At 39.3% G+C, this 26899-nt stretch overlaps 1 protein-coding gene and 1 long non-coding RNA gene across 2 annotated transcripts in view; one reads left to right on the top strand and one right to left on the bottom strand.

The window, feature by feature from the left end:
• Positions 1–26899, top strand: part of KCNAB1 (potassium voltage-gated channel subfamily A member regulatory beta subunit 1) — a 287116-nt gene that overhangs the window by 239208 nt on the left and 21009 nt on the right. Inside the window, 3 exon segments of the mRNA XM_037842046.1 lie at positions 20213–20298; positions 20979–21099; positions 22214–22308. Of these exon segments, the coding sequence (XP_037697974.1) occupies positions 20213–20298; positions 20979–21099; positions 22214–22308 (302 nt within the window).
• LOC119538881 lies at positions 19948–24155 on the bottom strand. Its single transcript, XR_005217675.1, has 2 exons — positions 24108–24155; positions 19948–21693 (listed from the first exon to the last, which is right to left on the bottom strand). It is a non-coding gene; the product is annotated as an uncharacterized LOC119538881 (long non-coding RNA).

Below are 26899 nucleotides of genomic sequence, written 5' to 3'. Positions count from 1 at the left end.
GCTCAGTCCCGTGGGAGGAGGGGCTGTCAGTGCTGGGAATGAGGAGGGAGAACTACAGTTGTGGCTCTTATTGAAAACTCAGACTGCTCATTCAAACTCCAAACATAGACAGACTGAGACCAGAAATCTGCAGGCAGTCAGCCCGGCAGAGGGGAGATAGGGCTAGCAAAAACAGCAAAAAAAAAAAAAAAAAAAAATAACAAAAATAAAAACAGAGACTTTCTGGAGTTCTGGTGAACATAAAACGGAGAAGGGCAGGGCTCAAACAGATTCAGGATCATATTCAAATCCAGAGGGTGAGGTTCCTTATCTGAAGAGCTGGTTTCTCTGGTTTCTTGATTGTTCCTTAATGGCCCTAATCTCCTTGTCTCTCAGCATTTCAATAGCCCATTAGATCTGCAAGGAGGGCCCTTCTTTTTCTTTTTCTTTTCTTTTCTTTTTTTTTTTTTTCTCTTTTTCTCTTTTTCTAAAACAGTTACTCTAAGAAGCCCAGTAAAGAAAGTCTCAAAGACTTGCAATTTGGGGCCAGCCAAGAGCAGAGCTAAGATAGCTCTAAGAGACAAAGCAATAAGTCCAGTGGCTGAGAAAATTTGCTAAACACCCCAACTTCCCAAGAAAAGGGGGTCGTCCCCTTACAGCCATCTTCCTGATGGGCTGGGAACTGGTGCCAGTGTCACAGCCCAGAGCTGCCCCAAACAACCCAGTGTGATGGGAAGTATTTCCAACAACACATGCACACACCACAATATTGGGCATAGACAATAGCCTTTTGTGCAAGCACAGCTAATTGTTCTGGAGCTGGGAAGGCAGAGCTGTGTGAAAAGGGAGAAATTAACACACCCCATCAGCCATCCTTTCAGCAGACTGGGAACTCCCCTACACAGCCCTGCAGCCCAGAACTTCCCTTGGGGGACAGCACTCACCTGTGATGTAGCACAGTCTTCCCTCAGTAGAGGACCTAGGAGGGATGGCTTGGAAGAGGGACCCACTCGCAAGTCCCAGGGACCATACGCCAATACCAAGGACTTGTGGGTCAGTGGCAGAGACAAACTGTGGCAAGACTGAACTGAAGGATTAGACTGTTGCAACAGCTTTAAATCTACAGGAACATCTGGGAGATTTGATTATTAAAGCCCCCCACCCCCCAACCACTCAGACACACGCCCCACATTCAGGGCGGGCAACACCAACTACACATGCAAACTTGGTGCACCAATTGGACACTACAAGACTTACACCCCCACTCATGACAAAGACAAAGTTGGGGAGAAACTGGCTTGATGGGAATAGGTGGCTTGCAGACGCCACCTGATGGTTAGTAAGAGAAAGTGTATGCCACCAAGCTGTAGATCTGACAAATTAGAGATAAGTGTTTGAATCAGTCTACGTGTCCTAAAAGAACCCCATCAAGTCAAGCAAATGCCAAGAGGCCAAAAACAACAGAAAATTTTAAAGCATATGAAAAAGCCAGACAGTATGGATAACCCAAACCCAAACACCCAAATCAAAAGCTCAGAGGAGACACAGTACTTGGAGCAATTAATCAAAGAACTAAAGACAAACAATGAGAGCATGGCACAGGATATAAAGGACATGAAGAAGACCCTAGAAGAGCATAAAGAAGAAAGTGAAAGAGTAAATTAAAAAATAGACAATCTTATGGAAATAAAAGAAACTGTTGACCAAATTAAAAAGATTCTGAATACTCTTAGTACAAGACTAGAGGAAGCTGAACAGCAAGTCAGTGACCTAGAGGACAACAGAATGGAAAATGAAAAAACAAAAGAAAGAATGTGGGAAAAAATTGAAAAAATCAAAATGGACCTCAGGGATATGAAAGATAATATAAAACATCCAAATATAAGACTCATTGGCATTCCAGAAGGGGAAGAGAAGGATAAAGGTCTAGGAAGAGTATTCAAAAAAATTGTTGGGGAAAACTTCCCAAATCTTCTAAACACCATAATTACACAAATCACAAATGCCCAGAAAACTCCAAATAGAATAAATCCAAATAAACCCACTCTGAGACTTTTTCTTATCAGATTGTCTAATACTGAAGAGAAGGAGCAAGTTCTGAAAGCAGCAAGAGAAAAGCAATTCACCATTTACAAAGGAAATAGCATAAGACTAAGTGGTGACTACTCAGCAGCCACCATGGAGCCAAGAAGACAGTGGCATGACATATTTAAAATTCTGAGAAAGAGAAATTGCCAACCAAGAATTCTTTATCCAGCAAAGCTCTCCTTCAAATTTGAGGGAGAGCTTATATTTTTCACAAACAGATGCTAAGAGAATTTGCTAACAAGAGACCTACCCTACTTGAAGATACTAAAGGGAGCCCTACCAACAGAGAAACAAAGGAAGGAGAGATATAGAGAAAGTTTCAGTACTAAAGAGATTCTGTATGGGTAGGTTAAAGCACATTAAAAGAGAGAGGGAAAAAAATATATCTAACAAGCATAAACCAAAGGATAAGATGGCTGATTCAAGAAATGCCTTCACAGTAATAACATTGAATGTAAATGGATTAAACTCCCCAATTAAAAGATGCAGATTGGCAGAATGGATCAAAAAACATGAACCATCAATATGTTGCATACAAGAGACTCATCTTAGACACAGGGACACAAAGAAATTGAAAGTGAAAGGATGTGAAAAAATATTTCATGCAAGCTACAGCCAAAAGAAAGCAGGTGTAGCAATATTAATCTCAGATAAAATGGACTTTAAATGCAAGGATGTTATGAGAGACAAAGAAGGCCGCTACATACTAATAAAAGGGGCAATTCAGCAAGAAGAAATAACAATCATAAATGTTTATGCACCCAATCAAGGTGCCACAAAATACATGAGACAAACACTGGCAAAAATAAAGGAAGCAATGGATGTTTCCACAATAATGTGGGAGACTTCAACACATCACTCTCTCCTAGAGACAGATTAACCAGACAGAAGACCAATAAGGAAATTGAAAACCTAAACAATCTGATAAATGAATTAGATTTAACAGATATGCATAGAACATTACTTCTCAAATCACCAGGATACACATTCTTCTCTAGTGCTCACAGAACTTTCTCCAGAATAGACCATATGCTGGGACATAAAACAAGCCTCAATGAATTTTTAAAAAAATTGAAATTATTCAAAGCATATTCTCTGACCACGATGGAATACAATTAGAAGTCAATAACCATCAGAGACTTAGAAAATTCACAAAAACCTGGAGGTTAAACAACACCCCTCTAAACAATCAGTGGGTTAAAGGAGAAATTGCTAAATATATAGAGATGAATGAAAATGAAAACACAGCATATCAAAACCTATGGGATGCAGCAAAAGCGGTACTGAGGGGGAAATTTATAGCACTAAATGCATACATTAAAAAGGAAGAAAGAGCTAAAATCAAAGAACTAATGGAGCAACTGAAGAAGCTAGAAAATGAACAGCAAACCATTCCTAAATCAAGTAGAAGAAAAGAAATAACAAGGATTAAAGCAGAAATAAATGACATAGAGAACAAAAAACAATAAAGAGAATAAGTAACACTAAAAGTTGGTTCTTTGAGAAGATCAACAAGATTGACAAGCCCCTAGCTAGACTGACAAACTCAAAAAGAGAGATGACCCATATGAACAAAATAATGAATGAGAAAGGTGACATTACTGCGGATCCCGAAGAAATTTAAAAAATTATAAGAGGATACTATGAACAACTGTATGGCAACAAACTGGATAATGTAGAGTAAATGGACAATTTCCTGGAAACATATGAACAACTTAAACTGACCAGAGAAGAAACTGAAGACCTCAACCAACCAATCTCAAGCAAAGAGATCCAATCAGTCATCAAAAAGCTTCCCACAAATAAATGTCCAGGGCCAGATGGCTTCACAGGGGAATTCTACCAAACTTTCCAAAAAGAACTGACACCAATCTTACTTAGACTCTTCAAAACATCGAAGAAAATGGAACACTACCTAAAAATCACCCAATAAACAGCATAGTGGACAAGGAACCAGAATGGGAAACTTTATCTCTGATGAAAGTAACAGACAACTGAAAACTTAGACTAATGTAAATGAAAGTGGAAAAGGGATGGAAGAACCATAAACAAGTTAGCAGAACTGAGGAGACATCTGTTTAAGGTGCCCAAAGATAAGAAACAAGTTAATTTTCATTACACAATCTCAGAATGGTTCAGTAATTAGAGGTATCAGTGTCACAGAAGATGGGAATGAGGCAGAGCTAGGAATAAGGTAGTTGTTTAAAAGAGTGTGAGGAGCTATTAAAGCCCCATGTCCCCAGGTTTGCAGTCAAGGTCCTAACTTTCCCATCCTATGAAGCAGGCAAGAGGTATTTTGGAGAAATTGAGTTGAGAGGCTCCAGTCTTAAGGACACCAGACACTAAAGAAGGTGGAGCCAGGATGAAGAAAATGGGTTACAAACTTGAGACATCAGACCTCTTTTCCCATCATCTCCAGGTCACCAGCAGCCAGGAGACACCTTCCTGAGGCAGAGAAAATTAACTGCCCCAGAAAAATTTCTAACAAATAGTAACATAATTGTGGGAGAAAACCCCAGTGGGAGAAAAATGTCAAGTCCTCTAAGTGCTCCCACAGTGAATTGCACTAGTTGACAAGCACAGCCAAATACAATTTTAGTGCCTCACTCTTAAACATAAACAGAAACCCAAGGATCACCTGACATTCAAAGAAAGCCTCCAAAATGAAAGAAAACCATCAAATAAACGAAAAAAGAAAACAGAAAATGTAGGTAGATATTGAAAATATCCAAAATTATAATTAATATACTCAGTGAAATAAGAGATGGTATTGCTTCAATGAAGCAAGAACAGGATGAAAAAGAAAGAGTAAGGACAAAGAAGAACTAGAAAAAGACTTAGAAATTCAGAATATAATGACTAAAAAATATTTTAAATCAATAAATATGGATGTAAAAGTTGGGCAAATGCCCCAGAAAATAGAAGCAAAAAAGATATGGACAATAGGGATGAAAAGATAAGAAAATTAAAATTCTGTCCAGGAGGTCCAACATTGATTTGATGAAAAGATTTCTAAAGAGAGAACAGGTAAAATAGTGGGGAGAGAGTTCCAAAGAAATAATACAAGAATATTTCCAGATCTGAAGAACATAAATCTCCAAATTGAAAGTGCCCACTCTGAGACCTGCACAGAGGAACATCATCATGAAAATTCACAAGCACAAACATAAAGAAAAACATCAAACATATTCCAGAGAGTTAAAAGTGTACAAGCATGAAGGATCAAAAAGAAGTACTGCCTAGAGTTCCAGAACATTGGAGCAGTCTTCAAAATTCTTAGCAAAAAGATTTTCATCCTGGTGGACAAACTACCAGTGGTAGTTTGAAGTTGCGTGTACCCCAGAAAAGGCCATGTTCTTTTAATCCATTCCTGTGGGTGTGGACCTATTATGTGTGGGACCTTTTGATTAGGTTATTTCAATTGAGATGTGACCACCTTAAATGAGGTGTCCTCTGTAAGAGGATAAAACACATACAGAAGCAGAGAGATGAAATTAAGAGAAGCTCACAGAAAACAGAGGAAGCCACTGAAGCCAGAAACAATGAAACCCAAGAGAGAAGAAACAGCAGATGTCACCATGTGCCTTGCTATCTGACAGAGGAGCCCAAGCCCACCTGTAACTGGTCTTCAGAGAAGATATTGTCCTGTTGGTGCCTTAATTTGGGCATTTTCTTGGCCTTAGAACTTGTAAGCTAATACATCCCCATTGTTAAAAGGCAGCCCATTTCTAGTATATTGCATTTTCAGCTTTAGCAAACCAAAACACCACCAATCAAGCATGAGGGAATAATGACACTTTGGCTTTTCTATCTCCTGATCATAATTTCTGAGAAGCTACTGGAAAATGTGCTCCACCAAAATAAGAGAATAAAGCCACCAAGAGTGAGCCAAGGGATCAAACTCATGAAAGGGAAAACAGGAATTTCCAGGGCAACGGGAAGGGAAGTGCTGGGAGGAACGCTGTGCAGCAGGCACAGAGAGCAGCCAGACCGGGTTGTGACAAGCGGATGCAGGGGTCTAGGAGGGAGGTTGTCAGAAAACAAAAAGAAACTGGGTTTCTCACAAGCTTGACATGCAGAAAACTGTATGAAGAGGTATGTTACACAAAGTAGGGAAAGACTTAGCTCTAGTTCCAAATAAAAGTAAGCTAATGAAGTAAGTATTAACGAAAGGACAAATGAAAAGTTATAGAAGAAAGAAAATGTAATCATTGCACACTACTTTGCTCAGGAATGAACACTAGTTACTTGGTCATAATAATAAAAACATGGAATATAAATTTAACCCAAAACTGAATACATTAGGAGGATAGGGAGAGTGGAAGGGTGTGTGAGAGTGCACTAAAAGACTCATGTCCACAGGAGATCAACAGATAATACCTAAAAAAGCTGAACTGAGAGAATAATACATAAACATTTTTTGAGAAGTATAGAGGTAAATACCAAAATAAAAAGCTACATATGTTGAAAATGATTACCTCTCGGGTGCCGGTGAAGAGTCAAGGGACTCCTGTTTTTTTGTTAGAAGCATCTAGCGTCAACTCTTTAAACTGTGCACAGGTACTACTTTGACAAAACTAAACATAAGAACAATAACCATACACGTAAATACACAAATGGGATAAAAATGCCAGTGGTAGAGTGGTCAGTGTTAAACAGGATTGTGGTTGTCAATCTCCAGGCACAGTCCTTGGGTTTAGAAACACACAGGCAATGCTAGTTTTTCTCCCCAGATTCCATGATCAGATATCAGCCATCTCGCACTGCATCCTTCCAGAAACACACCAGTGCTACAGATGCACCCACCGTTTCCTAACCAAGTTGGGCTGAGCCAGACTCCTCCATCATTGGTCTCCAAAGCAGACTGTGCTAGATAATCCATTGTAGGATGGGAAGAGAAGGTTATGATTCATTTGAGAACGTATCCTCTGTTAAGTTTCTATCTATTTTATTTTATTTATTTTTAAACTTTTCACACATATCATTTCAGACCCAAAAGGAAAAAAAATCAAAAATAACGCAAAAAATACCACATTCCCTTTACCCAAATCACCCTAAATGTTCACATCTTACATACTAGAGTGTAATTATCAAAATCTGGAAATCAGCATTGATACAATGATAATATATGACCCATTTATATTTAGCCAATTGTCCCACTAACTCCTTTTCTGGTCCCCCGAGTGCAACTCAGTATCACATGTTGCATTTAGTCATCATGTGTCTTTATGCTTCTTTAATCTGGATTGTTTCCTCCATCTTTGTCTTTCATAACCTTGACACTTGAGAAGACTACTGGCCAGTTGTTTTGTAGAATGTCCCACAATTGGAGTTTTTTTTTTTTAATTCAATTTTATTGAGATATATTCACATCCCACAATTGGAGTTTTACAGATATTACCTTGTTAGGCACTTTTGGCAAGAGTACCAAAGAAATAATGTGTCCTTCTAGATGTATCAGATTGGGGGGTATAAAATGCCTGTTTTTCCCATGACTGATGATGTGAACTTTGATCACTGAGTTAAGGTGGTATCTTACAGTGGAGGCCCTGTGATAGATGCATTTAAGAAACACTGTCTTACCATGAAAAACCTTGCTAACTCCTTCCTTAGCAGAAGAGTCTAATAGGGAAAATAAGAGAAAACAGCCATCTTAGGGGTTGGGGAGACCTCAAAAATGGAAAGGAAAGCCCCAAAGAAGGAGACGAAGGGCTCCAGATACAAGAAGACAGCATGTGTAACAGTGAAGTAGGTAAAGGGGATAGAACATGGCACACCACAGGGCAGACCCACTCAGACAGGTCGGCCTCCTAGACAAATGGCCCTTGCAGTGACAGTTATTCAGCAACCACTGGCCAGCCTTAAATTTTAATATGCAAAGACAAAGAGGCATTGTTTAAAATATTAGTAGCTCCTCTTTACTAGGTAACTTTGCTGGTTGAAAAACTGTGAAAATCATTCCATTCCACCATGTCAAGTTTAAAAATTGACTTTTGGTTAGTTTCCAGACACCTGACGATTATAAATAAGCACTGTGGAGCCAAAATGGATTTTGAGCTGTCAGTGAGCTACACTGGCTGCAAGGGTAGAGGTTTTAATGTCATTAAGATAAAGATAGCATTTCCTTCCAGAAATCTCACATGATAGAACCAGGAAGTAAGGCCAGCTCTACACTATTAAAGAAGCAATAAAGATTGCTTCCTGTTATGGCATGAAACTGGATTTGCCAGTAGAAAATCTCATTAAGATAAATATTTTTTTACTCTTATCAATCTTCGGCCAAGTTGCTAGCTTTATTCTTTCTTCTGCATCTTGAAAAGATGATACACAGACAGTTGTATTAATAACAAGCTCCAGACAGAATAACAGAATAAGAAGCTGTGTCAAGATTCAACATCTGTCTGTCTGACCAATGAGGATGACATTCACACAATTTAAAAGATCAGAAATTCAAGATTTGAGTCAGATGTCTACAATGCAATGACAGATGCTCCCAAGTATAAAAATAACTGTTCTACTCATAATGGATATAGAAATATTAGACACCATGTAGAACTGACAGTGTTTTGTTAAATTTTTTAACATCTCAATGAACAGTTGGAAAACAATTCTTTAGCAAGTGCTTTGCATAATCCATTTCTTTACGATGTGTATAAAAGCCTGTTTCTTCAGTTGATACAGATTCTGTTAACCCTCTTATATGCTTCAAATAGCATAACCCAAAGGATGGGCATGAAATATAAATATGGATGAAGGGTAAGAGGAAAGGATATTTTGTTTTGTTTTGTTTTGTTTGAGCAAGAATATTGGCAAATGGGGCTGGTTTTAGTGGAAAATTCAAACTTGGCTTCATCAAGTTTTTCATCTCTCTGAGCCTCAATTTCTTCAAATGTAAAATGGAAATGTAATAATATCACCTCATTGCCTTCTAGGGCTATAGTAAAACGTAAATGAGATAATTTGGTAAAATGCCCAACACAGAGCCCAGCACTCTGGCACTCGAAAATTAGTTCCCTCTTTGTCCCTCTGTTACCATGTCACCCAGGAAACCCAGCTCCCTGGTGTGCCCAACAACACCCAATCCCATCATAGTGGAAACTGTTCGTACTTTATCCAGCAGCCACCCTCCTTTCTCAGGTACCCAGATTTTCATGTGGGTGATCCCCCTCCCCAGGAGGAAGACTGTCATTCCTCCCCTCACCTATCCTCGGTTCCAGGGTAGGCCCTGGGTTGTAATGCACCAATCAACCCATTTTTCCCCTTGGCTACTATCCCTTGGTTCATGTGACTGAATTAGCCCAGTCAGAGTGAATCTCATAAGTCTGGCTTGGAATATTGAGGCAAAAGAGCCCTGCTGAATATGAACAAGAGAATATGCAGCCACAGATGACACTGAGAGCCACCGTGAGACAACACGGGAAACCAGTCTCGGGATAGCAGAGCAGAGAGTTAGGAAAAAAGTTGGTCCTCCATAGCTTGTTGGAGCAACCGATCCTAAAGCACGTGCAACCTCTGCACTTCCGGTGACAAGAGCTGATGAATCTCTTTCATAATTCAAGGACTTTCAGTTGAGTTTTCAAAGCCTTACTCCATTAAAAAAATACTAATTGATACAGATAGGGTTAGGGACATCCTCATTTCTCAGTAAGAAGAACCACAACTCAAAGCTAAAGAAGATCACAAAATAAAAAGCTAATAATTCTCAAAGATCTTGTTTTTTGACCTTTCATATGTTATCGTTAATGGCAACTATCTATATCATCTATATCTTTCCATGTGTTGCTGATTAGCTTTTACCAGAATTGTCTTCTATGATAATTGTTTCTCATATCTAAAAAGGGTTTCATTTAGCTCTTCTAAAATTAGAATAAATTGGTTCTATCAAATAAACCTACATGGCAGGTTAATTTCCTTATTTGCTTCTGGATACATTTTATATATCATTCATCCTGGTAATTAGCTGGAACAATCAGGTCCCTCAAAATCATTTACTCATGGGAATGTCATCATCTATGGCAGTGATGAGCAACTGATGAAAATTTGCTTTGAGAATTTTCAAGGCCAAATTATCTTGCCTGTGTTGTATTATATAATGTGTGGGATTTGACAGACCAAGTATCAATATATAGACAGGACCCCAGCTACTAACCTCCCATACAGAGATAAGATGGCCTTCTAGGCAGGCAAATGTCCTCGGTTGGTATTTCATTCCTCCTAGATGCTGTTACCATTAGTGTCTGCTCCTCTAGTCTCTAAATCATATAGAATCATTCTCAACACAGAACACCAGTATGACAAGAAAAAAATCTATCCCAGTCTGCTCCCCACCCTCCCCACCCCACCCCAAGAAAGTGTTGTCTCACACCCACAGCCTTCTAGGCTTTTAATATGAAAATCTGAGTGAGGAATGAGGGTGTAAATTTGACTTGAGAAGCTAGAGAGGCCAGTGGTTTTAAATGGGAAAGGACTAAGAGCCATTGCTGGGAAGAAAAGAAAAAAAAAGAGAAGAAAGGGGAAGCGGAGAGAGACTACCAGGAAGTCTGTACAGGCAAGAAAGAAGAAACCATTTACAACTTTTAATATCAAGTAATTAGGAATAAAAATTAAAAGATGTAAAAGAACTGTGTGGGAAATTTTATAAAACTTTACTGAAAGACATTATAGGAGCTATAGCCCAAGTTTGTGGACAGGAAAACAGTATCTTAAAGATGTCAATTTTGCTAAAACTGATCCATAGATTCAATGTGATTCTAACCAAAATCCATCAGGTTTTTCATATAATTGAATAAGGTACTTACAAAATTTATCAGGAAGAGTAGAGGGCCAAGAACAGCCAAGAAAGACTCCTGAAGAAGGGTAAGGTGGAAGGACTTACCCTATCTGGTACCAGCACACATTATAAAGCCCCAGTAATTAAGAAAGGTACTGGCATTGGGAGAAACTAACAAACGGAATAAAATAAAGATTCCAAAAATAGACACTAGCATCAATGAAACTTTGATGTATGGCAAGTTCAGTGGGAAAACAGGGACTATTCAATAAAAGGATGTGGAAAAAGTGGTTGTCCATTTTCCATCATATCATGAGAAATAAATGAAATCAGATCCCTACATTATCCAATACACAACAACTAATTCAAGATGGATCAGAAATTAAATTCATGAGAGCAAAACTTTAAAAATTCTAGTAGAAGGAAAGAGGTTCTTTTCGAATTTTAATATTTTCAATTATATTGGAGAAATAGCCTTCATGTCAGGGGAAGACCCATGCTCAAACTATAAAAGCTCTTTGGCATAAATTGACTGCAATAACATTGCCAAAAGAAACCCCAGAATGCTAATTTAGAGAACCACTTTCCTACAATCCAGTGATGATATAACTTCCAGCTTCGGAGATGAAGATATAACACAGGCATCGAGAACAATGGCACACCCTGGAATTTCAGTTCACTTAGGTTTGGTTGCTTTTTTAGGTTTGTTTAGCCTGCCTTGCTCCAGGCAGAATTTAAGGCAACAGGTTCAATTACTGCCTTTCTGTATGTTTTTAAGTGAACCAGAATTCATTCCACTATTCACAAATCCTATAGAAAGTGACATATGACATCTACTTATCATGGATGCTACTTCCCATTCATTCATTTGGCAGAAATCATCACTTTAATTAGTACCATTTAGTATTAACCAAACATTGGAATTACAAATTTATAGTTTGAAATCACCAGGTTTCAGTAGAGAATGCTGAAGACCAAGTTTAGAACATGTTGAAGAAAAAGGTGCAATTTTATGATCCATACATAGTCTACATAATTATTTCTTGGAGAGTGCCAGCAAGCAGAAATGGGTCTAGGTGAGAAGCTGGAAAGACTGGAGGTGGGTAATAAGAGAATTACAGAGAAATGATGAGGATAGAGTAGTATTGCAAGATAAGAAAGCTGTGTCATTGCCTTAGGCAAGTCACTGGGCCATTTTCATGTAAATGTAAAATGAAGGATCACTCTCTTACCAGGATTAAAGAGTACATGTCTGATGAAGGAAGAAATAATATTAAAAATATACAGCATCATACAGCCTCCTCTCTGTAGGGGTTGCTGAATGGGAAGTGGGCAGAAGCCCCAAGATACCCCATGTCTATTCTGGAGAATCAGCAAGTTCAGGCTCTTAACTTCAGAGAGCTGTTCTGCAAGTCTTTTTTTAGCCAGAATCAATGAGTTTGAGCACCCACAAAATACCAGGTCTAAGGACAGAACAAAATATCTGGAAGACACACAGTGGCCTCCCAGGGCTCCCATTTAAATGGTGGGAAGATGTACTCAAGGCAGAGAGGCCATGGAGAGGTTTCCAAATGCTGTTCCTTCCTTACCCTCCAGAAAGGAAGGGGGGCCCTGTGTGAGTGGCAGAGTACAATCAACTTGCTTCCAAATGTGAAAGGAAGAAAGGAGCTGATAAAAGTAGGCAATATATATCTATAACATTATTGTTAATTATTTGATAATTCTTGGTTAATAGCCTGGATTATCTTAATTGCAAGGTTAGGTGCTGAGATTTATTCAGTTTGAAATGAAAGTCATAGGGGTAGGTAGGGAAATACCACAGAACTCAAGTCCAAGTAAATTGGCTTTAAACCTTGACCTCCACCCACCTATTCTTTCAAGGTAGGGTTGGGCTAAGGATGACAAAAACTTCTTACCAGTCCTAAAAGTGTGGTCTAATACCTCACTTTAGAATTTAGGGGTACTTGGCCAACTACTGTGTTCATTCAGGACCTTTAGGCCTTAACTGAAAATGTGACTAAATGTGTCCCAGTTCAACAACCTATTCCACATTTTAGAATACAATTCTGAAATCACATCCGGGCAATATCAAAGGCTCAGATCAAACTGTCTAGTGGGGGCAGAGCAGTGTGTGACAAGAGGGTGAGGTTGGCACAGTGTTCCCTTAGGGATGGTTCTCTCAGTGTAGCTGTGAAGTGGAGGACAACGCACTGTCCATGGAGACGTAAAGCTCCATTCCTGGGACAAAGTTTTTAACAAGGTTCAATTTCTCCAGATAGGAGAGGTTTTACTGAGCTTGCTCGGTAAACATAAGCCTTTTGAGATTTCTTGTATCTGATTTGTTCTGGTGTGGAATCATTTTGCCTTGAGGAAGCCTGCTGTCTGTAAAATATCTTATGAAGATCACTCTTTCTCTAAGCATCTATAGATCACATGTAGACATGAGCTTTCTTTTGCCTCTTTAAACAAAGAATCATCAGATTTGAGTTCTTTCAAGTAAGCAAAAAGATAGCTCATGTTTCCCAAGTTATTCATACACATCATGGGACTATAGCCATTGGCATATTTAAAGCAAAGGGATAGATGTAACCACATGTGAGGCATTACACGTTCATAAATATACAATGCAGTCAATTAAGTAAACACCCTCTTTGCTTTTCTGACCCCAACCCACCTTCCCCCACAATGCTTCCAAGATGATGAATCACGGATTTTCAAAGCTAGACGTGGCCCTGTGACTTTTGCTGAAACCTAGCCCATGTAACTTTATCTTCTGAGCTTCAGGTTCGTCATCGGTAAAATGGGAGGTGGGGGTTAAAATACTACCCACCCAATATAAGGAAACTCTGTATTTTCTGCATGATTTTTCTGTAAACTTAGAACTTCTCTAATAGTATATATATATAACATAAAGTATATATTTCACCTAAACAGTTGCTTTAAAAATTATATATATGCTCAATTAATATTATCTCAACCCCTTTATTTGCGTTAAAGAAACTGAGATCCAGCAAGATAGAGGACTGTGTTAAAGGTTAGTGACAGCAATGGGGCTAAAACCAAAAGCTCCTATGTCCTAGTGTGTGCTCTGTACAATGAATGGAGCCAGGCTGTCCTCAACAGTCAGTAAACCTTTAAGGCCTATGGCTCATACTCCGTGCTAAGTGTGAGCTCACTCCATTGGTGGGTATGAGATTTCCATTCCTGTGAGGAAGGCACTAAGCTGAGTGCTGAGAGGGTTTCTCCACAGCTAGAAAGATAAAGGTCTGATAAAAAAGATCCAGGAAGAAACTTTCAAGCTACTAAGAGGCAAGAGTACAATTGCCCACCACTACAAGCTTCTGAAGTTAAATAAGTAAATAAACAACTGATGTTAAATAAATAACAAACAGCTGTCTGAAGTGAAGCTTGTGCCCAGGTCTAGACCTATTTTTCAACAGTTTTTACAACTGCTCTGAAAAAAACACAGTCCCTGCATTATTGCAGGGTCCAGCCTCTGCGCTGGTCCTTTTCTCTTCCAAAAGAAAGGATCTGATAGCATTTAGGTTGAGCCATATGATATTGGCAATATTCAACCATTTTTGACCTGCAAAAATGACAGTTTTCTTTAGTTAAACCTAAGAGCTGTGAATTAACCTTGAACATGTTAGTGTTTAAGTCAAAGTGGTGCCTTTGCATGTTAGGGAATCTTTCCTCTTTTTCTTTTTTACATTTTAAAAATATTATAACACACATTTCAAAGAAATTTAGAAAATATAGAACAAACTATAATTGCATCTATAGCACAATTATTATTTTATATATTCACTTTCAGCATTTTAGAAGCACATTTGAAATATTTATAATTGCTAATAATGTTCAAGTTCTTTATTGTGACTTAAAACAATGTAATCCTGGTGTCTAGAGTAAGGAGAATCTGCACTGGATTATCTCTAAGATTTCTTTTGGTTCTATCATTTTGTATTTCTATGGCCTGATTAATTTGAGTACATTTTATTTAATGAAAACACTATTTTCTGGATATTTTTATGTTAACTTTTTATCACTTACTGTTCATACAGTATAACTATCTGCTTACAACTTTCAAAGTTCTAAGGAACATTTTACATGAAAAAAAGGTTTAATGTGAGTAACCATTTTTTGCATGAGAGCTAATTTTTAAAAATTAAAATATTGATTGACAAAACTGTTTTCTACTCAAAATGAAATAGTTTAATCAAGTCCTTTGGTATAAAACATATATTCTTAAACATAGATGACCTACATTGAAAGAGGAAGTCCAATTTTTTTTTTTTTTTTTGCTAAAATATTAGAATCTGGGCCTATTTGAAAGTAACTCATTTCTCAGTTTGTGTTGCTCTTTTAGATTCACAAATTGGTCCATATACATTATCTCTCATCAAGTTTTGAAAGATTCCACAGGATCAACATCATCCTCACTTTACAGATGGGGAAACGGATATCAGCGAAGCAGAAATGACTTGCCCAAGGTCATGTGGTGTGACAGTACCAGAGCTGGGCCTACGTGCCTCAGTTCACCCTTCATTGCAGCGTTAATAGACGGCAGCTGCGTGCTCAGGATACGGGGATGAATACGGAATGGGAGAGAAGGGGAAACGCTGCAGCCTGTGGGACCCTGGGGACACATCACTTGGTTAAAAAATAATGATTTCAACCCTGAAAGAAACGCAGAGGTTTAACAAAGTCTCTCAATAGTTTAGACAGTTTTTCTCAAAAGGCTCAGGCTCATTGAAGTAGGCAAGAACCTGGACCTCTGGATTTTTATCAGATTCCCAGATGATTTTGATTCATACCAACGTGTGTATGTCATAGTGACTGTTTGCATAGGTACAAAAGCAAATAAATCAAGAGGTAAATTATAGCATGAACCATTTAAATTAGATGAAGGAGCAAAAGAAGAAATGTGCTAGAATATTTATATCCAATGAAATGGCTTACTAGGGAATGGTATAAGCAGTAGCTCACAAACTTAAGCATGCATCAGAATTGCGTAGAGGGCTTGTTGAAACACAGACTGCCAGGTCCTAGTCCTATAATTTACATTTCTAACAAATTGCCACGTGATGCTACTGCCCCTGGTCTGGGGCCACACTTTGAAAGAACCATTGGTGTAGACAAGAGCAGTCATTCTAAACCCTGGTTGCACATCAGAATCATCTAGAATGGTTTAAAAAAAAAAAAAGACCAATGACTACCTCACTCCCAGAGATCCTGATATGATAGGGCTTGGGGTGGGGGGTGGTGGGCAGACTTGGGTAGTCTTGAAATCTCTCCAGGTGTCTCTAATGTGCAGGCAGGGTTGAGAACCACTGAAGTTAAGGCTTCCTGGAGAAGTGGGAATGGAGTCTGGTCAGCGGCAGTAGCATTTAGTCCAGGGTGGCTGGATTTAGTCACATTTGTCTGCATGTCCTTTCCCAGAGGCAGGTGAATGCACTGCGCTATGATCTTTCTGATGTCTTTTTCCCTACTCGGACCAGGATGATCCACAAGTAAAACAACTCCGTGGATTTTTTCTTTCAACAATACTGCCCTCTAGTGTCTTTCAATATTAGAATCGAATAAAAACTCAATTCAGCTATCCGTATGGTTATTTCCTGTTAGATAGCTAAACAACTTAGGGTATTTTTCTCTGGCATTAAAAAAGAAAAATGGAACTCCAGTTTGTGGCAACGCGAATCTCAAACTGATGGCCTCTCTGTTCTGCAATTTCTCCCTGTTTTCTGCACTGCAGCGTCCTCCAGTGACATAACTCCTGGTTCTTTCCTCCTTCCACCAAGCTCTTCTCTTCCGAGTCAGAAACCAAACACATCTGTGAGCAAGAACCTAACTGCAACTGAAGGACATGGGCACCAGGGTGCCTTGAATAAGCTCTCCCACTCTTGGAAGTATTATTTCTCACCTTTCCCTGTCCTCATACCCACCTCTTTTTCACTTGATTCATAGTCGATTGAGGGTAGAATTCATCAAACGTGAGCCGCCACATCTTCCCATGTTGAGTTCTACAAAAGTACCAGGTCTTCCCATTCTTGTCCTCGTCTCCCCCTTTCTCCTCTTCCCCCTCTCCCATATCATCAATAAGCCCCTTTTCCCACATCACTTCCTACTGCATACAGGCTTACTCTTACCTCTCCCATTTTTAAAATAAAGCTCTCCTTTGACCCCGAATACCCCTTCAGCTACTGCCCTATTTCTCTCCTCCATTTACTTCCAAACTTGTTGAAAGATCTGTCTACACAGGTTGTCTCTAATGGGTCCCCCACTTCTCTCACTCCTCCCCACTCTCCCCCACTCCCACTAATCCTTACATTTACTCCAGTCTGGCCTTGGTCCCATCACACCACCGATACTATAACTGTTCTTTTCATGGTCTGCAATAACCTCCCTGTTATGTGGCCAAATCCAATGGGCTTTGTTGGGTACCCTCCTGACTTGAATGCACAGCAGTGTTCCCTGTGGGCCACAGCTCCTCAACACACCCTCTGTTCTTGATTCTGAGCCAACCCTCCCCTGTGGCTCCCTTCCTGTCCCCTAGCTGTTGATGACCCAGCTCTGACACAGAATCCTCTCTCCAACCCTGGGGCTTGCTCTCAGAACCTCTTCTCTTTTCTCTCTACAGCCAGACTTACCTCATCCACTTCCATGAATTTAAATACAATCAATAGACTGGTAACTAATAAATAGACCATCTCCAGCCCAGATCATGCACTGTATCATTTATTCATTTGTCTCTACTTCTCTCCAATAGTATCTCATAGGCATCTCCATTTTTTTGCATGTTCAAGATGGAACTCTTGATGTTCCTCTCCAAGCTGGTTCCTCCCTCAGGGTCCCTCATCTCTGTACATCACCAGACACCTAGGGGGATGGTCTTGTTTCCTCCTTTTTCCTTACTTGCCACATTCAGTCCATGTGCAAGTCCTGTGGATTCTACCTGCAAAATATATTATGACTCCATCCACTCCGTCTTGACCAGCACCACCACTCTATTCCACCCTCATCTCCTGCCTGCAGTACTGAAATCCCTTCCTAAAGATCTTCCTGCTTCCTCCAGGCTACCCCTCCCCACTGATTGTCCACAGCACAGCCAGACAGATTGTTTTGTAATGTAAACTACATCCTTTCTTTCCCAGAAGTTAATGACTTCCCATTGAACTTTGAATATCATACAAATAATATGGTTTGCCTCCTGCCAACTTCATCCTGTACTCATCTTCCTTCCTTACTCATCTCCCATCACAATTGCTTCCTTCCAATTCTGGAACTCACTATTCTTTGTTCTGCCTCAGGGCCTTGGTACATGCTGTTCCATCTGCCCGAACTGCTCTTCCCCACGGATGCCTCCTTTTTATTTTATGTTTATTTTTTATGCCTAAGCAATACTCCTCAGGGGCACCTTCCTTGACCTCACCAAATAGCTTCTTGCCCTATCGCAGCTCCCTATGTGTTTTCTTCATAGCACTTCACATTTTGTATTTACTTCCTGGTTTCTCCATCTTTGCTACTGAACTCTCAGTTCCTTGAGTCTAGGAGCTTTGGGCCTGTTTTAGTCACAGCTGATTGCCCAGCACATGCACAATGCCTGACATTCATTGGGCTTTATTCCATGCATATTGAATAAGTGGATGAATGTACAGGAAGAGTTACAACCGCCTTTCCACCTTAACTGCTATTGTCAAGGCCCTCGGTGACTTCCATGTGGACAGTCGCTAGACAGTGTTCCATGCTCATCTTACTTCATTGTAGAATAAAGACGGGAGAGGCTCAGGTTCAGTTTACTCTCCGTTAACTTCCTCAGTGTTTCCAGCATGTTTGATGCATCACAATACCTGCCAGCACCCAGTACAGCAGACACTTAATAAACACTGTTGATGAATGAACTCCCCGGCACTGAACAAAACAGGATGGGGAAGGAAAGGGAGCCAGTGCAGTGATGGAGAGCAATGTCTAAGGAGAGAGAACAGTTTGGGGCAGAGATTTACATAATGGTTCTCAGCTTCCAGAAATATTTATTGTAAGCACTCATTTCCATTTGTATAATAAAAGAAATATAATTTTTGTATCACATTTGTTTTATAAAGGGAGAGTGAACCTCACAGTTTTAGTTGCTAGGTAATCGGATATTTGGGAATCTTTCCCCACGAAAGAAAAACATTTTGCTCATAAATCAAATTCTACATCTTGTAGGTAGACAACGGTGAATAAAATCATTCCCATCTTCCAAACAAAGAAACCAAAGGCAATTTAAATGGCTTACATAAGCTAAACAAAGCGAGGATTCTGAGACCCTAACCCTGGCTGCCTCGTTCCAAATCTTCTCCCCATCAGTTTAGACAATGCTTGTTCATGAGAAATAAAAATAAGAACACATCTACCTCCACCTTACCTTGAGACAAGGATGTGATTCTTCTGGAGGACGTTTTAATCCACTGTATTAGTGGGACATAGAGAGGAAGCCTGAGGCCTGCCACCCCTTGAAAATGTCAAATGACCTGGCATCTTGAGTATTTGGCTGACCTGCTGAGAATTTTCACTAAATTGAACTTGAGGCTTTCCATGCTCCCTAGTTCTGCATTACATCAGGTTGGTGCCAAGAGAATTAGCTCAGCTCCACCCCCCTGGGGAAGGGATTCATTTTTCTATTTAGATTATGTGATGTCAAGCTGAAAAAGGCCGCTGAGCAAACTGGGTGGGACAGCCTATGAGCCAGGCCCTGGTGAAATCAATGACATGGGTGTCTTAGGACAAAGTTTGGTTCAAAGCAGTCAAGGACAGGGTGTGTCATTGTGGGCTTTGAGGCACTGTGGCTTCGGCTATTTATTCAGCATTTAATATGTTTATCTTTCTGCTAAACACATTGTTGTTGAGTCATCGCTACTACAGAGCCACCCTCTGTGAGGCCCAGCTCTGCAAATCCAACATACAAAGACAGGCCTTCTGCCCTCAATGACCTTCCATTCAACAACATCAAAACAAATGTTTTCTCCCACTCCTCAACCTTAATGACAAGGGACCCCAGGTTCCGAAAGAAGTTAACCCCATATTCTTTTATCAGGTCAGGAATCATCAAGCAGTAAAAGCAAAAGAGGAACTCAAAGTGGTCATTCTGGTTTTAATATCATATTGCACTGTGGCTACAAACTGAAAATGGAAGTTCCATTTACCTAAAAGTACTGTTAGCCTCCAAACCATTGATATTACATGTTAGACTATTGTGTCATCAATATCAAAGTAATTATATTAATCAAACTACTAATTGCATTAAACTTCTAAGCTTTAGGATGGAAAAAAACAAAGCCTGCATGACTTTGAAACATTGACAAATTCATGAAATGCTGTCTGTTTGGCCTTTCATAGAAATTGTCCGAGCCATGACACACGTGATAAACCAAGGAATGGCGATGTACTGGGGCACCTCGCGGTGGAGTGCTATGGAGATCATGGTAATTTAATTTCTGTTTTTAAATGGCCATTGAGCACTTTATTATTATTTTTCAGATACCATATGCAAACTGCAAGATCTTTGGTAAAGTTTTCTCACTATCACTATGGCACTGGAATTCCATGATCAATTCTATAGTGATAAGAGATGGATATGGGGCTGGATCTCATCAGTTCAGAATACATCAGGGACAACTCAGGTCTCTAACAGGAATCGTGTTTTAGCATGGTCTTTGTGACAAGAGGGTAAAGGGAATTTCACAGCTAATGAAATATATGAACAGAGTATTCTATTTCTTTTAAAACTCAGATTAAATAAAAGCTACACAGTTTAAACCATGTTAATTACAGTTCATTATTATATGTTAATCTAAGTTTTGTTTCTCTATGAACTTAAAAGCAGTCAAACTACATTTTCTTTACAGTAGTCCATAATTCATGCTTTGACTTCTTTGCTCTGGACTTTACAGTCCAAACTCTCCCAAAGAATAATAAGAATTCCCTGCATTTGGTTTTGCTCTTACTGAAATTGGTGGTCTTAATTTTGCTTGTTATTTGGCATCTTATATGTTTCCTGGTTTGTACTGATTTCACTAAAATGAAAATTTCATATACATACGAATCACAGTGAAGTCTTGTTTCTCATCAGTATAAATTCCATTACAATCTTATTTCTCCCTAGGAAGCCTATTCTGTAGCAAGACAATTCAATATGATCCCACCAGTCTGCGAACAAGCTGAGTACCATCTTTTCCAGAGAGAGAAGGTGGAGGTTCAGCTCCCGGAGCTCTACCACAAAATAGGTGATCTTTGAAGACAAATTTACTAGTTATTTTTAACAATAGGAAGATCAGTGATTCGAAAAAAGTATTGCTGAGATACTTTTCTATATATCCCTAATTAATGGAGAGTTATAAGATCTGTGCCTTCCAAAGACTAGAAGAATCAACTGTGTCTGTATTAAGTTTACAGGGTGTCACTGATGAAACCCAATCAGAGCTGTAAGTTGTGACTGGTGTATAAGTTGTAGTCAGTAGGTGCTTAATAAGTGCATATAGCATGAAGGAAAGAGTCAATGAATAAACTCAATGTTCAGAGGGTGCTAGCTGCAGCCAAAGCAACTTTGAGTGGCTCAATATTTGCATGTCTGTCTGTCTATCTATCTATCTATCTATCCATCTATCTATCTATCTATCTACATCCATAGCTCCTACACTGTGTCCACACTGACATAGACAGAACTTAAAAGTGACTGACATGTTTGTATAAATAGAAGTAATGATTTCAGAGAAAGGGAAAAAACACATATACACAAGAATTTTGGATATAAGAAAAGCATGAAGAAGCCACCTTTTCAGGTGTATTGATCAGAACAGTTTCCAGAGATGACTTTCTTCCTAAAAAAAAAAAAAAAAAATAGAGGTTCACAGGAGCAGGAAAATATTGGGTAAGAAGAAAAACAGTTAAAATTCAACAACAACAACAATTGTCATTATTGCTATCATTTATTTTGTGTTTACTATGTACGAGGCTTTGTGCTCCTACTATGTACCGGGTACTATTTTGGGCACTGAGTGGACAAGGAAAGCAAGTACTGAATTTCTGTGCAAGTAGAATTGCTCATCTCTGAGAGTTGAAAGAAACACATGAATTTTGGACATCAGAAAATCATGGTTAAGCCACATTTTCAGGCTTCCTTACATGGCTTGCTTCTAAGAACTGATAGTGCATATTTAATTGGTTTATAAAGAATAAAACAATTTGTTAATCCCGAAACTTTAATGGAAAGATATATTGACCCATTTATCTGACCATTTTTTTCAGCATAATTAACCAAGTCCTTTTTAAACACCCCTACGCTTTTGATCCTAGTTTGTACAAGCAATGTTTTAATTTTTTTCTCTCTCTCTTCTGTAGGAGTTGGAGCAATGACGTGGTCTCCGCTTGCCTGTGGAATCATCTCAGGGAAATATGGAAATGGAGTGCCTGAAAGTTCCAGGGCGTCGCTAAAGGTATTTTCCTCAATGCCCAGAAAAGTGGCTTTTCATCAATCAAAATGCCTGGGGATGGGCCGAGGAGGGAAGAAAACTGATGGAGCAGCTCCGCTACAGCCCTTGGCTTCCAGGCTCAGGCAGATCGTGGACTTGGCCAGGCCAGTTTACCCTGGCAGGCTCCCCTCAGTCCCCTGGACGTCTCTGCTCCTGGCCAAACACAAGGCAGCCCTTTAAAATCTGCCTGTGTGGAAATTCTCCTCCTCTGGGCCCTGGGGGAAATGTGCCCAATGGCCTGGTTGGCCTCAGAAGGCTCAATCCCTATGCTGTGATGTATTCTTATGTTAGAGAAGGCACTTTATTCCCCTTTGGAAACTGATGAAATTTCAAATCCCTTTTCTATATAAGAGCATCTAATTTTACTTTTCTTGACAAAGGAAAATTTAAGCCTTAGAAGTTTAATATATTTGGGGCAAATAGGTGGGTATGGTTTGAGGTTTTTTTTTTTTTAACTTTATTTATCTAAAAATTAAAGCAAACAAACAAACAAACAAAAAAAACAAACCCACAACATTTCAAACAAAACAAAGCAAAGGATTAAGAAAAACAAATAACCTAAAATAACTACTTTGGTTCCAACATGTTCCTACCACACCCCGAGAAAATTAACTAACCATAATCAAACAAAGGTATAAGAAAAACCAAATAACCTAAAATAACTACACTGAAGCTAATTTTTTAATGCAATAGCTTTTTTACTTTATCAAAAAAAATTTAAAAGGAATTCAAACAAAACAAAACAAAGGATTAAGAAAAATAAATAACCTAAAATAACTGTATTGCTTCCAATATGTCCCTACCATACCCCAAGAAAATTAACAAACCCTAACAAAACAAAGGAATAAGAAAAACAAATAACCTAAAATAACTACATTGCTTCCAACATGAACCTACCATATCCAAGAAGTTTTGCAAACTGTAACCATTCCTAGTTTGAGGTTTTTTATTGTGTGTCGGGCAGAGGCGGTGAGGGGGGTCTCAGGAGGCAGATATACCGCAAAGCCTCTGCCCTCCGAGGCTCTGTAGCTGGCATTTTTAGAGATCAACCATGGCCGTGAAGTCTTGTAGCTTAAATTCTGCTCTAAAGTATAAAGATAGTCAAGATCTTTGACATAAAATTACCCCCATTCAGGACATCTCGATGATTATTTCATTGGGAAGAACTCCAAACATCTGTCCTTATTAATAACGTCTGTTTTTACAAACTTGAGAGAATGTGTAGAAACACTAGAATCACAAACTACTCTGTAACGTCAAGGGAGTGAGAATACAGGCATTTTTAAAATTCAGACAAGCCTAAGGCCCCAAAAGAGAAAGCCTCTTGCCTCCATCTGCACTGAGTTCGCGGGAGGAGGGCTCCAGCTAAGCCGGAAGCGCCAGCCCATTGATCAGTGTGGCTGTGACCACCAGGTGCTTCTCCCAGTCAGAGCCACTCAAGACTCAAGAATTGCCCTGTACTTTCTGTCTGTAGCAGTTGAGCTATCAGCTTGTTTATTCTCTAAAATAACACAATATAAATATCTCCAAAGGCATGTTGACATGGTCCTCTTTCTAATTTTGTATTATCACAAAAATAATTATCCCAGAATTTTAAATAAACTCTTGTTCCTGAAAACTGAAGATTGTTCTGAATCAGGTCTAAACAAGTCAGAAAGAAAAACTGAAAGAACCTGAGGGAAGAAGGTATAAAAGGAGGAAGGCAAGAAGGGAGTGAAGGAAGGGATGGAGCATTGAAAATTACAATTTTACTGAGCACCTACTATGTGCCAAGGGCCAGGCTGTATTTTCATTCATCTCCTTTTGTCCCCCTATAGAGAAAAAGATACAAATGGCTTTTAGTCAGTTACAGTTAAGAATGTTGTTTTACATTCTTGCAGAGACCTTCTGAAAAATTCAAAGTACTCCATATATGCCAGGTATTTGTTCTCTGAATATCCCTATAAGAGGGTAGACCTTTCCAGATGTAGAAACTGAAGCACAAAGAGGTTAGATGATAAATCCAGGACCTTAAACTCATAAGAGGTAAAGTAGACATTAGAACCCAGGTCTTCTGACTTTTGGTGTAATTATCTCCCCAAAAGACATCTTTGTTTCCCTTCAAATCAGGCTTTTTAAAGGAGGAAGAATTAGCCACACTTTATTTGGCGAGGATGTTGGCTGACCTCCAGCACCATTCGGAAAAAGCTTGCAGACATCTGAAAAGCATTCACAAATGCGCTAACAAAGAGAAAGAAAACAAAGAGATACAAAATATCTGAAGGGGGTAAGCCCAAAAGCAGCTCAGGAAATATTTCTATTACTTTTATAAAGTCAACTCAATATCTATTGAAACATCCTCAACAATAGACATTAAGAGCTCTCAACAGGTGAAAGCAGTTGATCTTTAAGCACACTTCTTTGGAGCTTCACAGACTCTGAAGGCTTCCTAAATTATCAACCAAAGTGTCTTCCAGAGTAATACATATGCACTTAGGAAAGCTGCTTGAGAAGAGTAACTAAAGCAAAAAAAGTGAAGCCAATATCAGGGCAACCTTAGGAGTGAATGAGGATGTTAACAGTAAAAAACAATTTTTAAAAGATAAATATCTAGGCAAATAGATAAATAAGCTGGCAACTTTCACCTCCCCCCCTCCAAATAAAATATGCAAATGGTGGCATTTCATATTGTCTGTTGTGAGTTATATCGTTAAAATAAAGAAGCTAATATTTTGTGTCTGTTGTTAATATCGAAGTGTAATTGAAGGATAAATGAACCCTTTGCCCAAAATACCTGTCTAGGGCTATTTTAGAAAGTAATACTATCCAGGGAGTTTTCTGGAAGGCTTCATCTGGCCACATCCTCTTACAATGACGTCTAAATCTATCGTCAGCTCTGATTTCACTGCTGAGCTGCACACGACCATGTCTTCATATCTGTTAGCTCCAACAGGATGTCCCAGGGGCATCAGTCATACCAAATGGAATCTCTCCTCACCACCCAGAATCTGCCCTTCCTTCCAAGTTAATAGAGCCTCCACCCATACATCTTGTCATCCCAGTCTGAAGCCCAGGCACTATGTAAGACTGCCTCCTCTCCCTCCACTCTCCTGCCCAACAAGGCATCAAATCCTCCAGTTCATATTCTCTCTCTGTGGTCCATCCCTGTACAGCTCTTGTTCAGATCTTCATTGCTTCTTGCCTGGTTTACTACAATAGCTTCCTATCTGTACTCTAATTTCTTCTCCTTTTCTCTATAACCCCAACATTGTGACCCAATTATCTTTCTAAAATTTCATCTGACTGTATTGCAACCCTGCTTAGAATCCTTTAATGACTTCCCAATCATTGCTTATAGGACAAAGCCCACAGAAACATGTTCAAGGAAATACTCTTGCAATCTGAGTTGAGGCCACTTTTTCCTTCTTTTCACATACTACTTTATTTGCTACCCAAATGCACTATACCCTTTCCCAGAAATTCCCTTCTTCTCATCTTCCTGTGGAACTCCTTCTCATTCTTAAAGACAAAGTCTGGTTGTCTTCACCTCTGTGGAGCCTCTCCTAACTTTATAAAACTGAGTTACTTGCATCACCTTTATAATCCCATAAATACTCCTTACAGAGTCTTACAACTCTCTGGTTTCAACAGAAACTCAGTTCAGACTAGTTCAAAGGAAAGGAACTCTATTGGCTCACATATTGGCGAGCCTCAAGGATGACTCTATCCGTGGACTTGAACACTGTCAGACTTCACCGTATCTCCCTCTGTTTTTCTCTGCACGTGGGCATCAATTTCTTCTACTGCAAATGGGCCTTCTCCATGAGACCAGGAGCAGGAGAACTGGTAGTTTTAGGCTTACATCCCTAAAGCTACATAACGTGAGTGAAAAGAGATATTTTCCTTCCCTGCTTCAGTGAGAGAAGACTGACCATGCTTGATCCTGTGCCAACCTGTTAGACCAATAATAGTGGCCAAAGGTTGGGTACTGTGATCAGCTCAGGCCAGGCACCTGTTTTGGAAGGGTCTTTTCCAGAAGGAGGCAGTATAAACATGGTTTCTGAGAAAATCAGAGCAGGGCACCCCAACTACAAAACACTTCTCAAGTTATTAGACAATGATTCAGGAACACCTCTAGGGCAGAAACTGAAACTTACTCATCTAGTTCACCACAGAACCTGGCACATAGTAAGTGCTCAGTAAATGTTTGTTGAGTGACTGTGATGAACCACACAGAAGATCAACAAAATCTAATCAAGAGACCAGGTGGGTAGCTTTTAAATAGAAATACATAGTGCAATAAATGTATTTGCAGCTCTTCTCTGTTGTTAGTAAAATGCTTAAAGAAAAAAATTATCAAAATATGTACCCCTCCATCAAAGGAAAATAGGGAACATGCAAACCTAGACGAATGAAAGTTGGAAGGAAAGAGGGGGATGGTTCAAGTACTACAGGTGTTCATATTAAGAAACTAAGGATATAACATATATGGCATAATTTCAGAAGAGAATGTTTTTTGCCCTGGCATTTTACCTAGAGATTTCAACCTCAATAGTGGAGATTGCTGCTATTTTGA

Source organism: Choloepus didactylus, chromosome 1 (assembly GCF_015220235.1).
Source record: "Choloepus didactylus isolate mChoDid1 chromosome 1, mChoDid1.pri, whole genome shotgun sequence".
Classification (NCBI taxonomy): domain Eukaryota; kingdom Metazoa; phylum Chordata; class Mammalia; order Pilosa; family Megalonychidae; genus Choloepus; species Choloepus didactylus.
The sequence above is the reverse complement of the archived record's forward strand: the minus strand, read 5'-3'. Positions and strand labels throughout refer to the sequence as shown.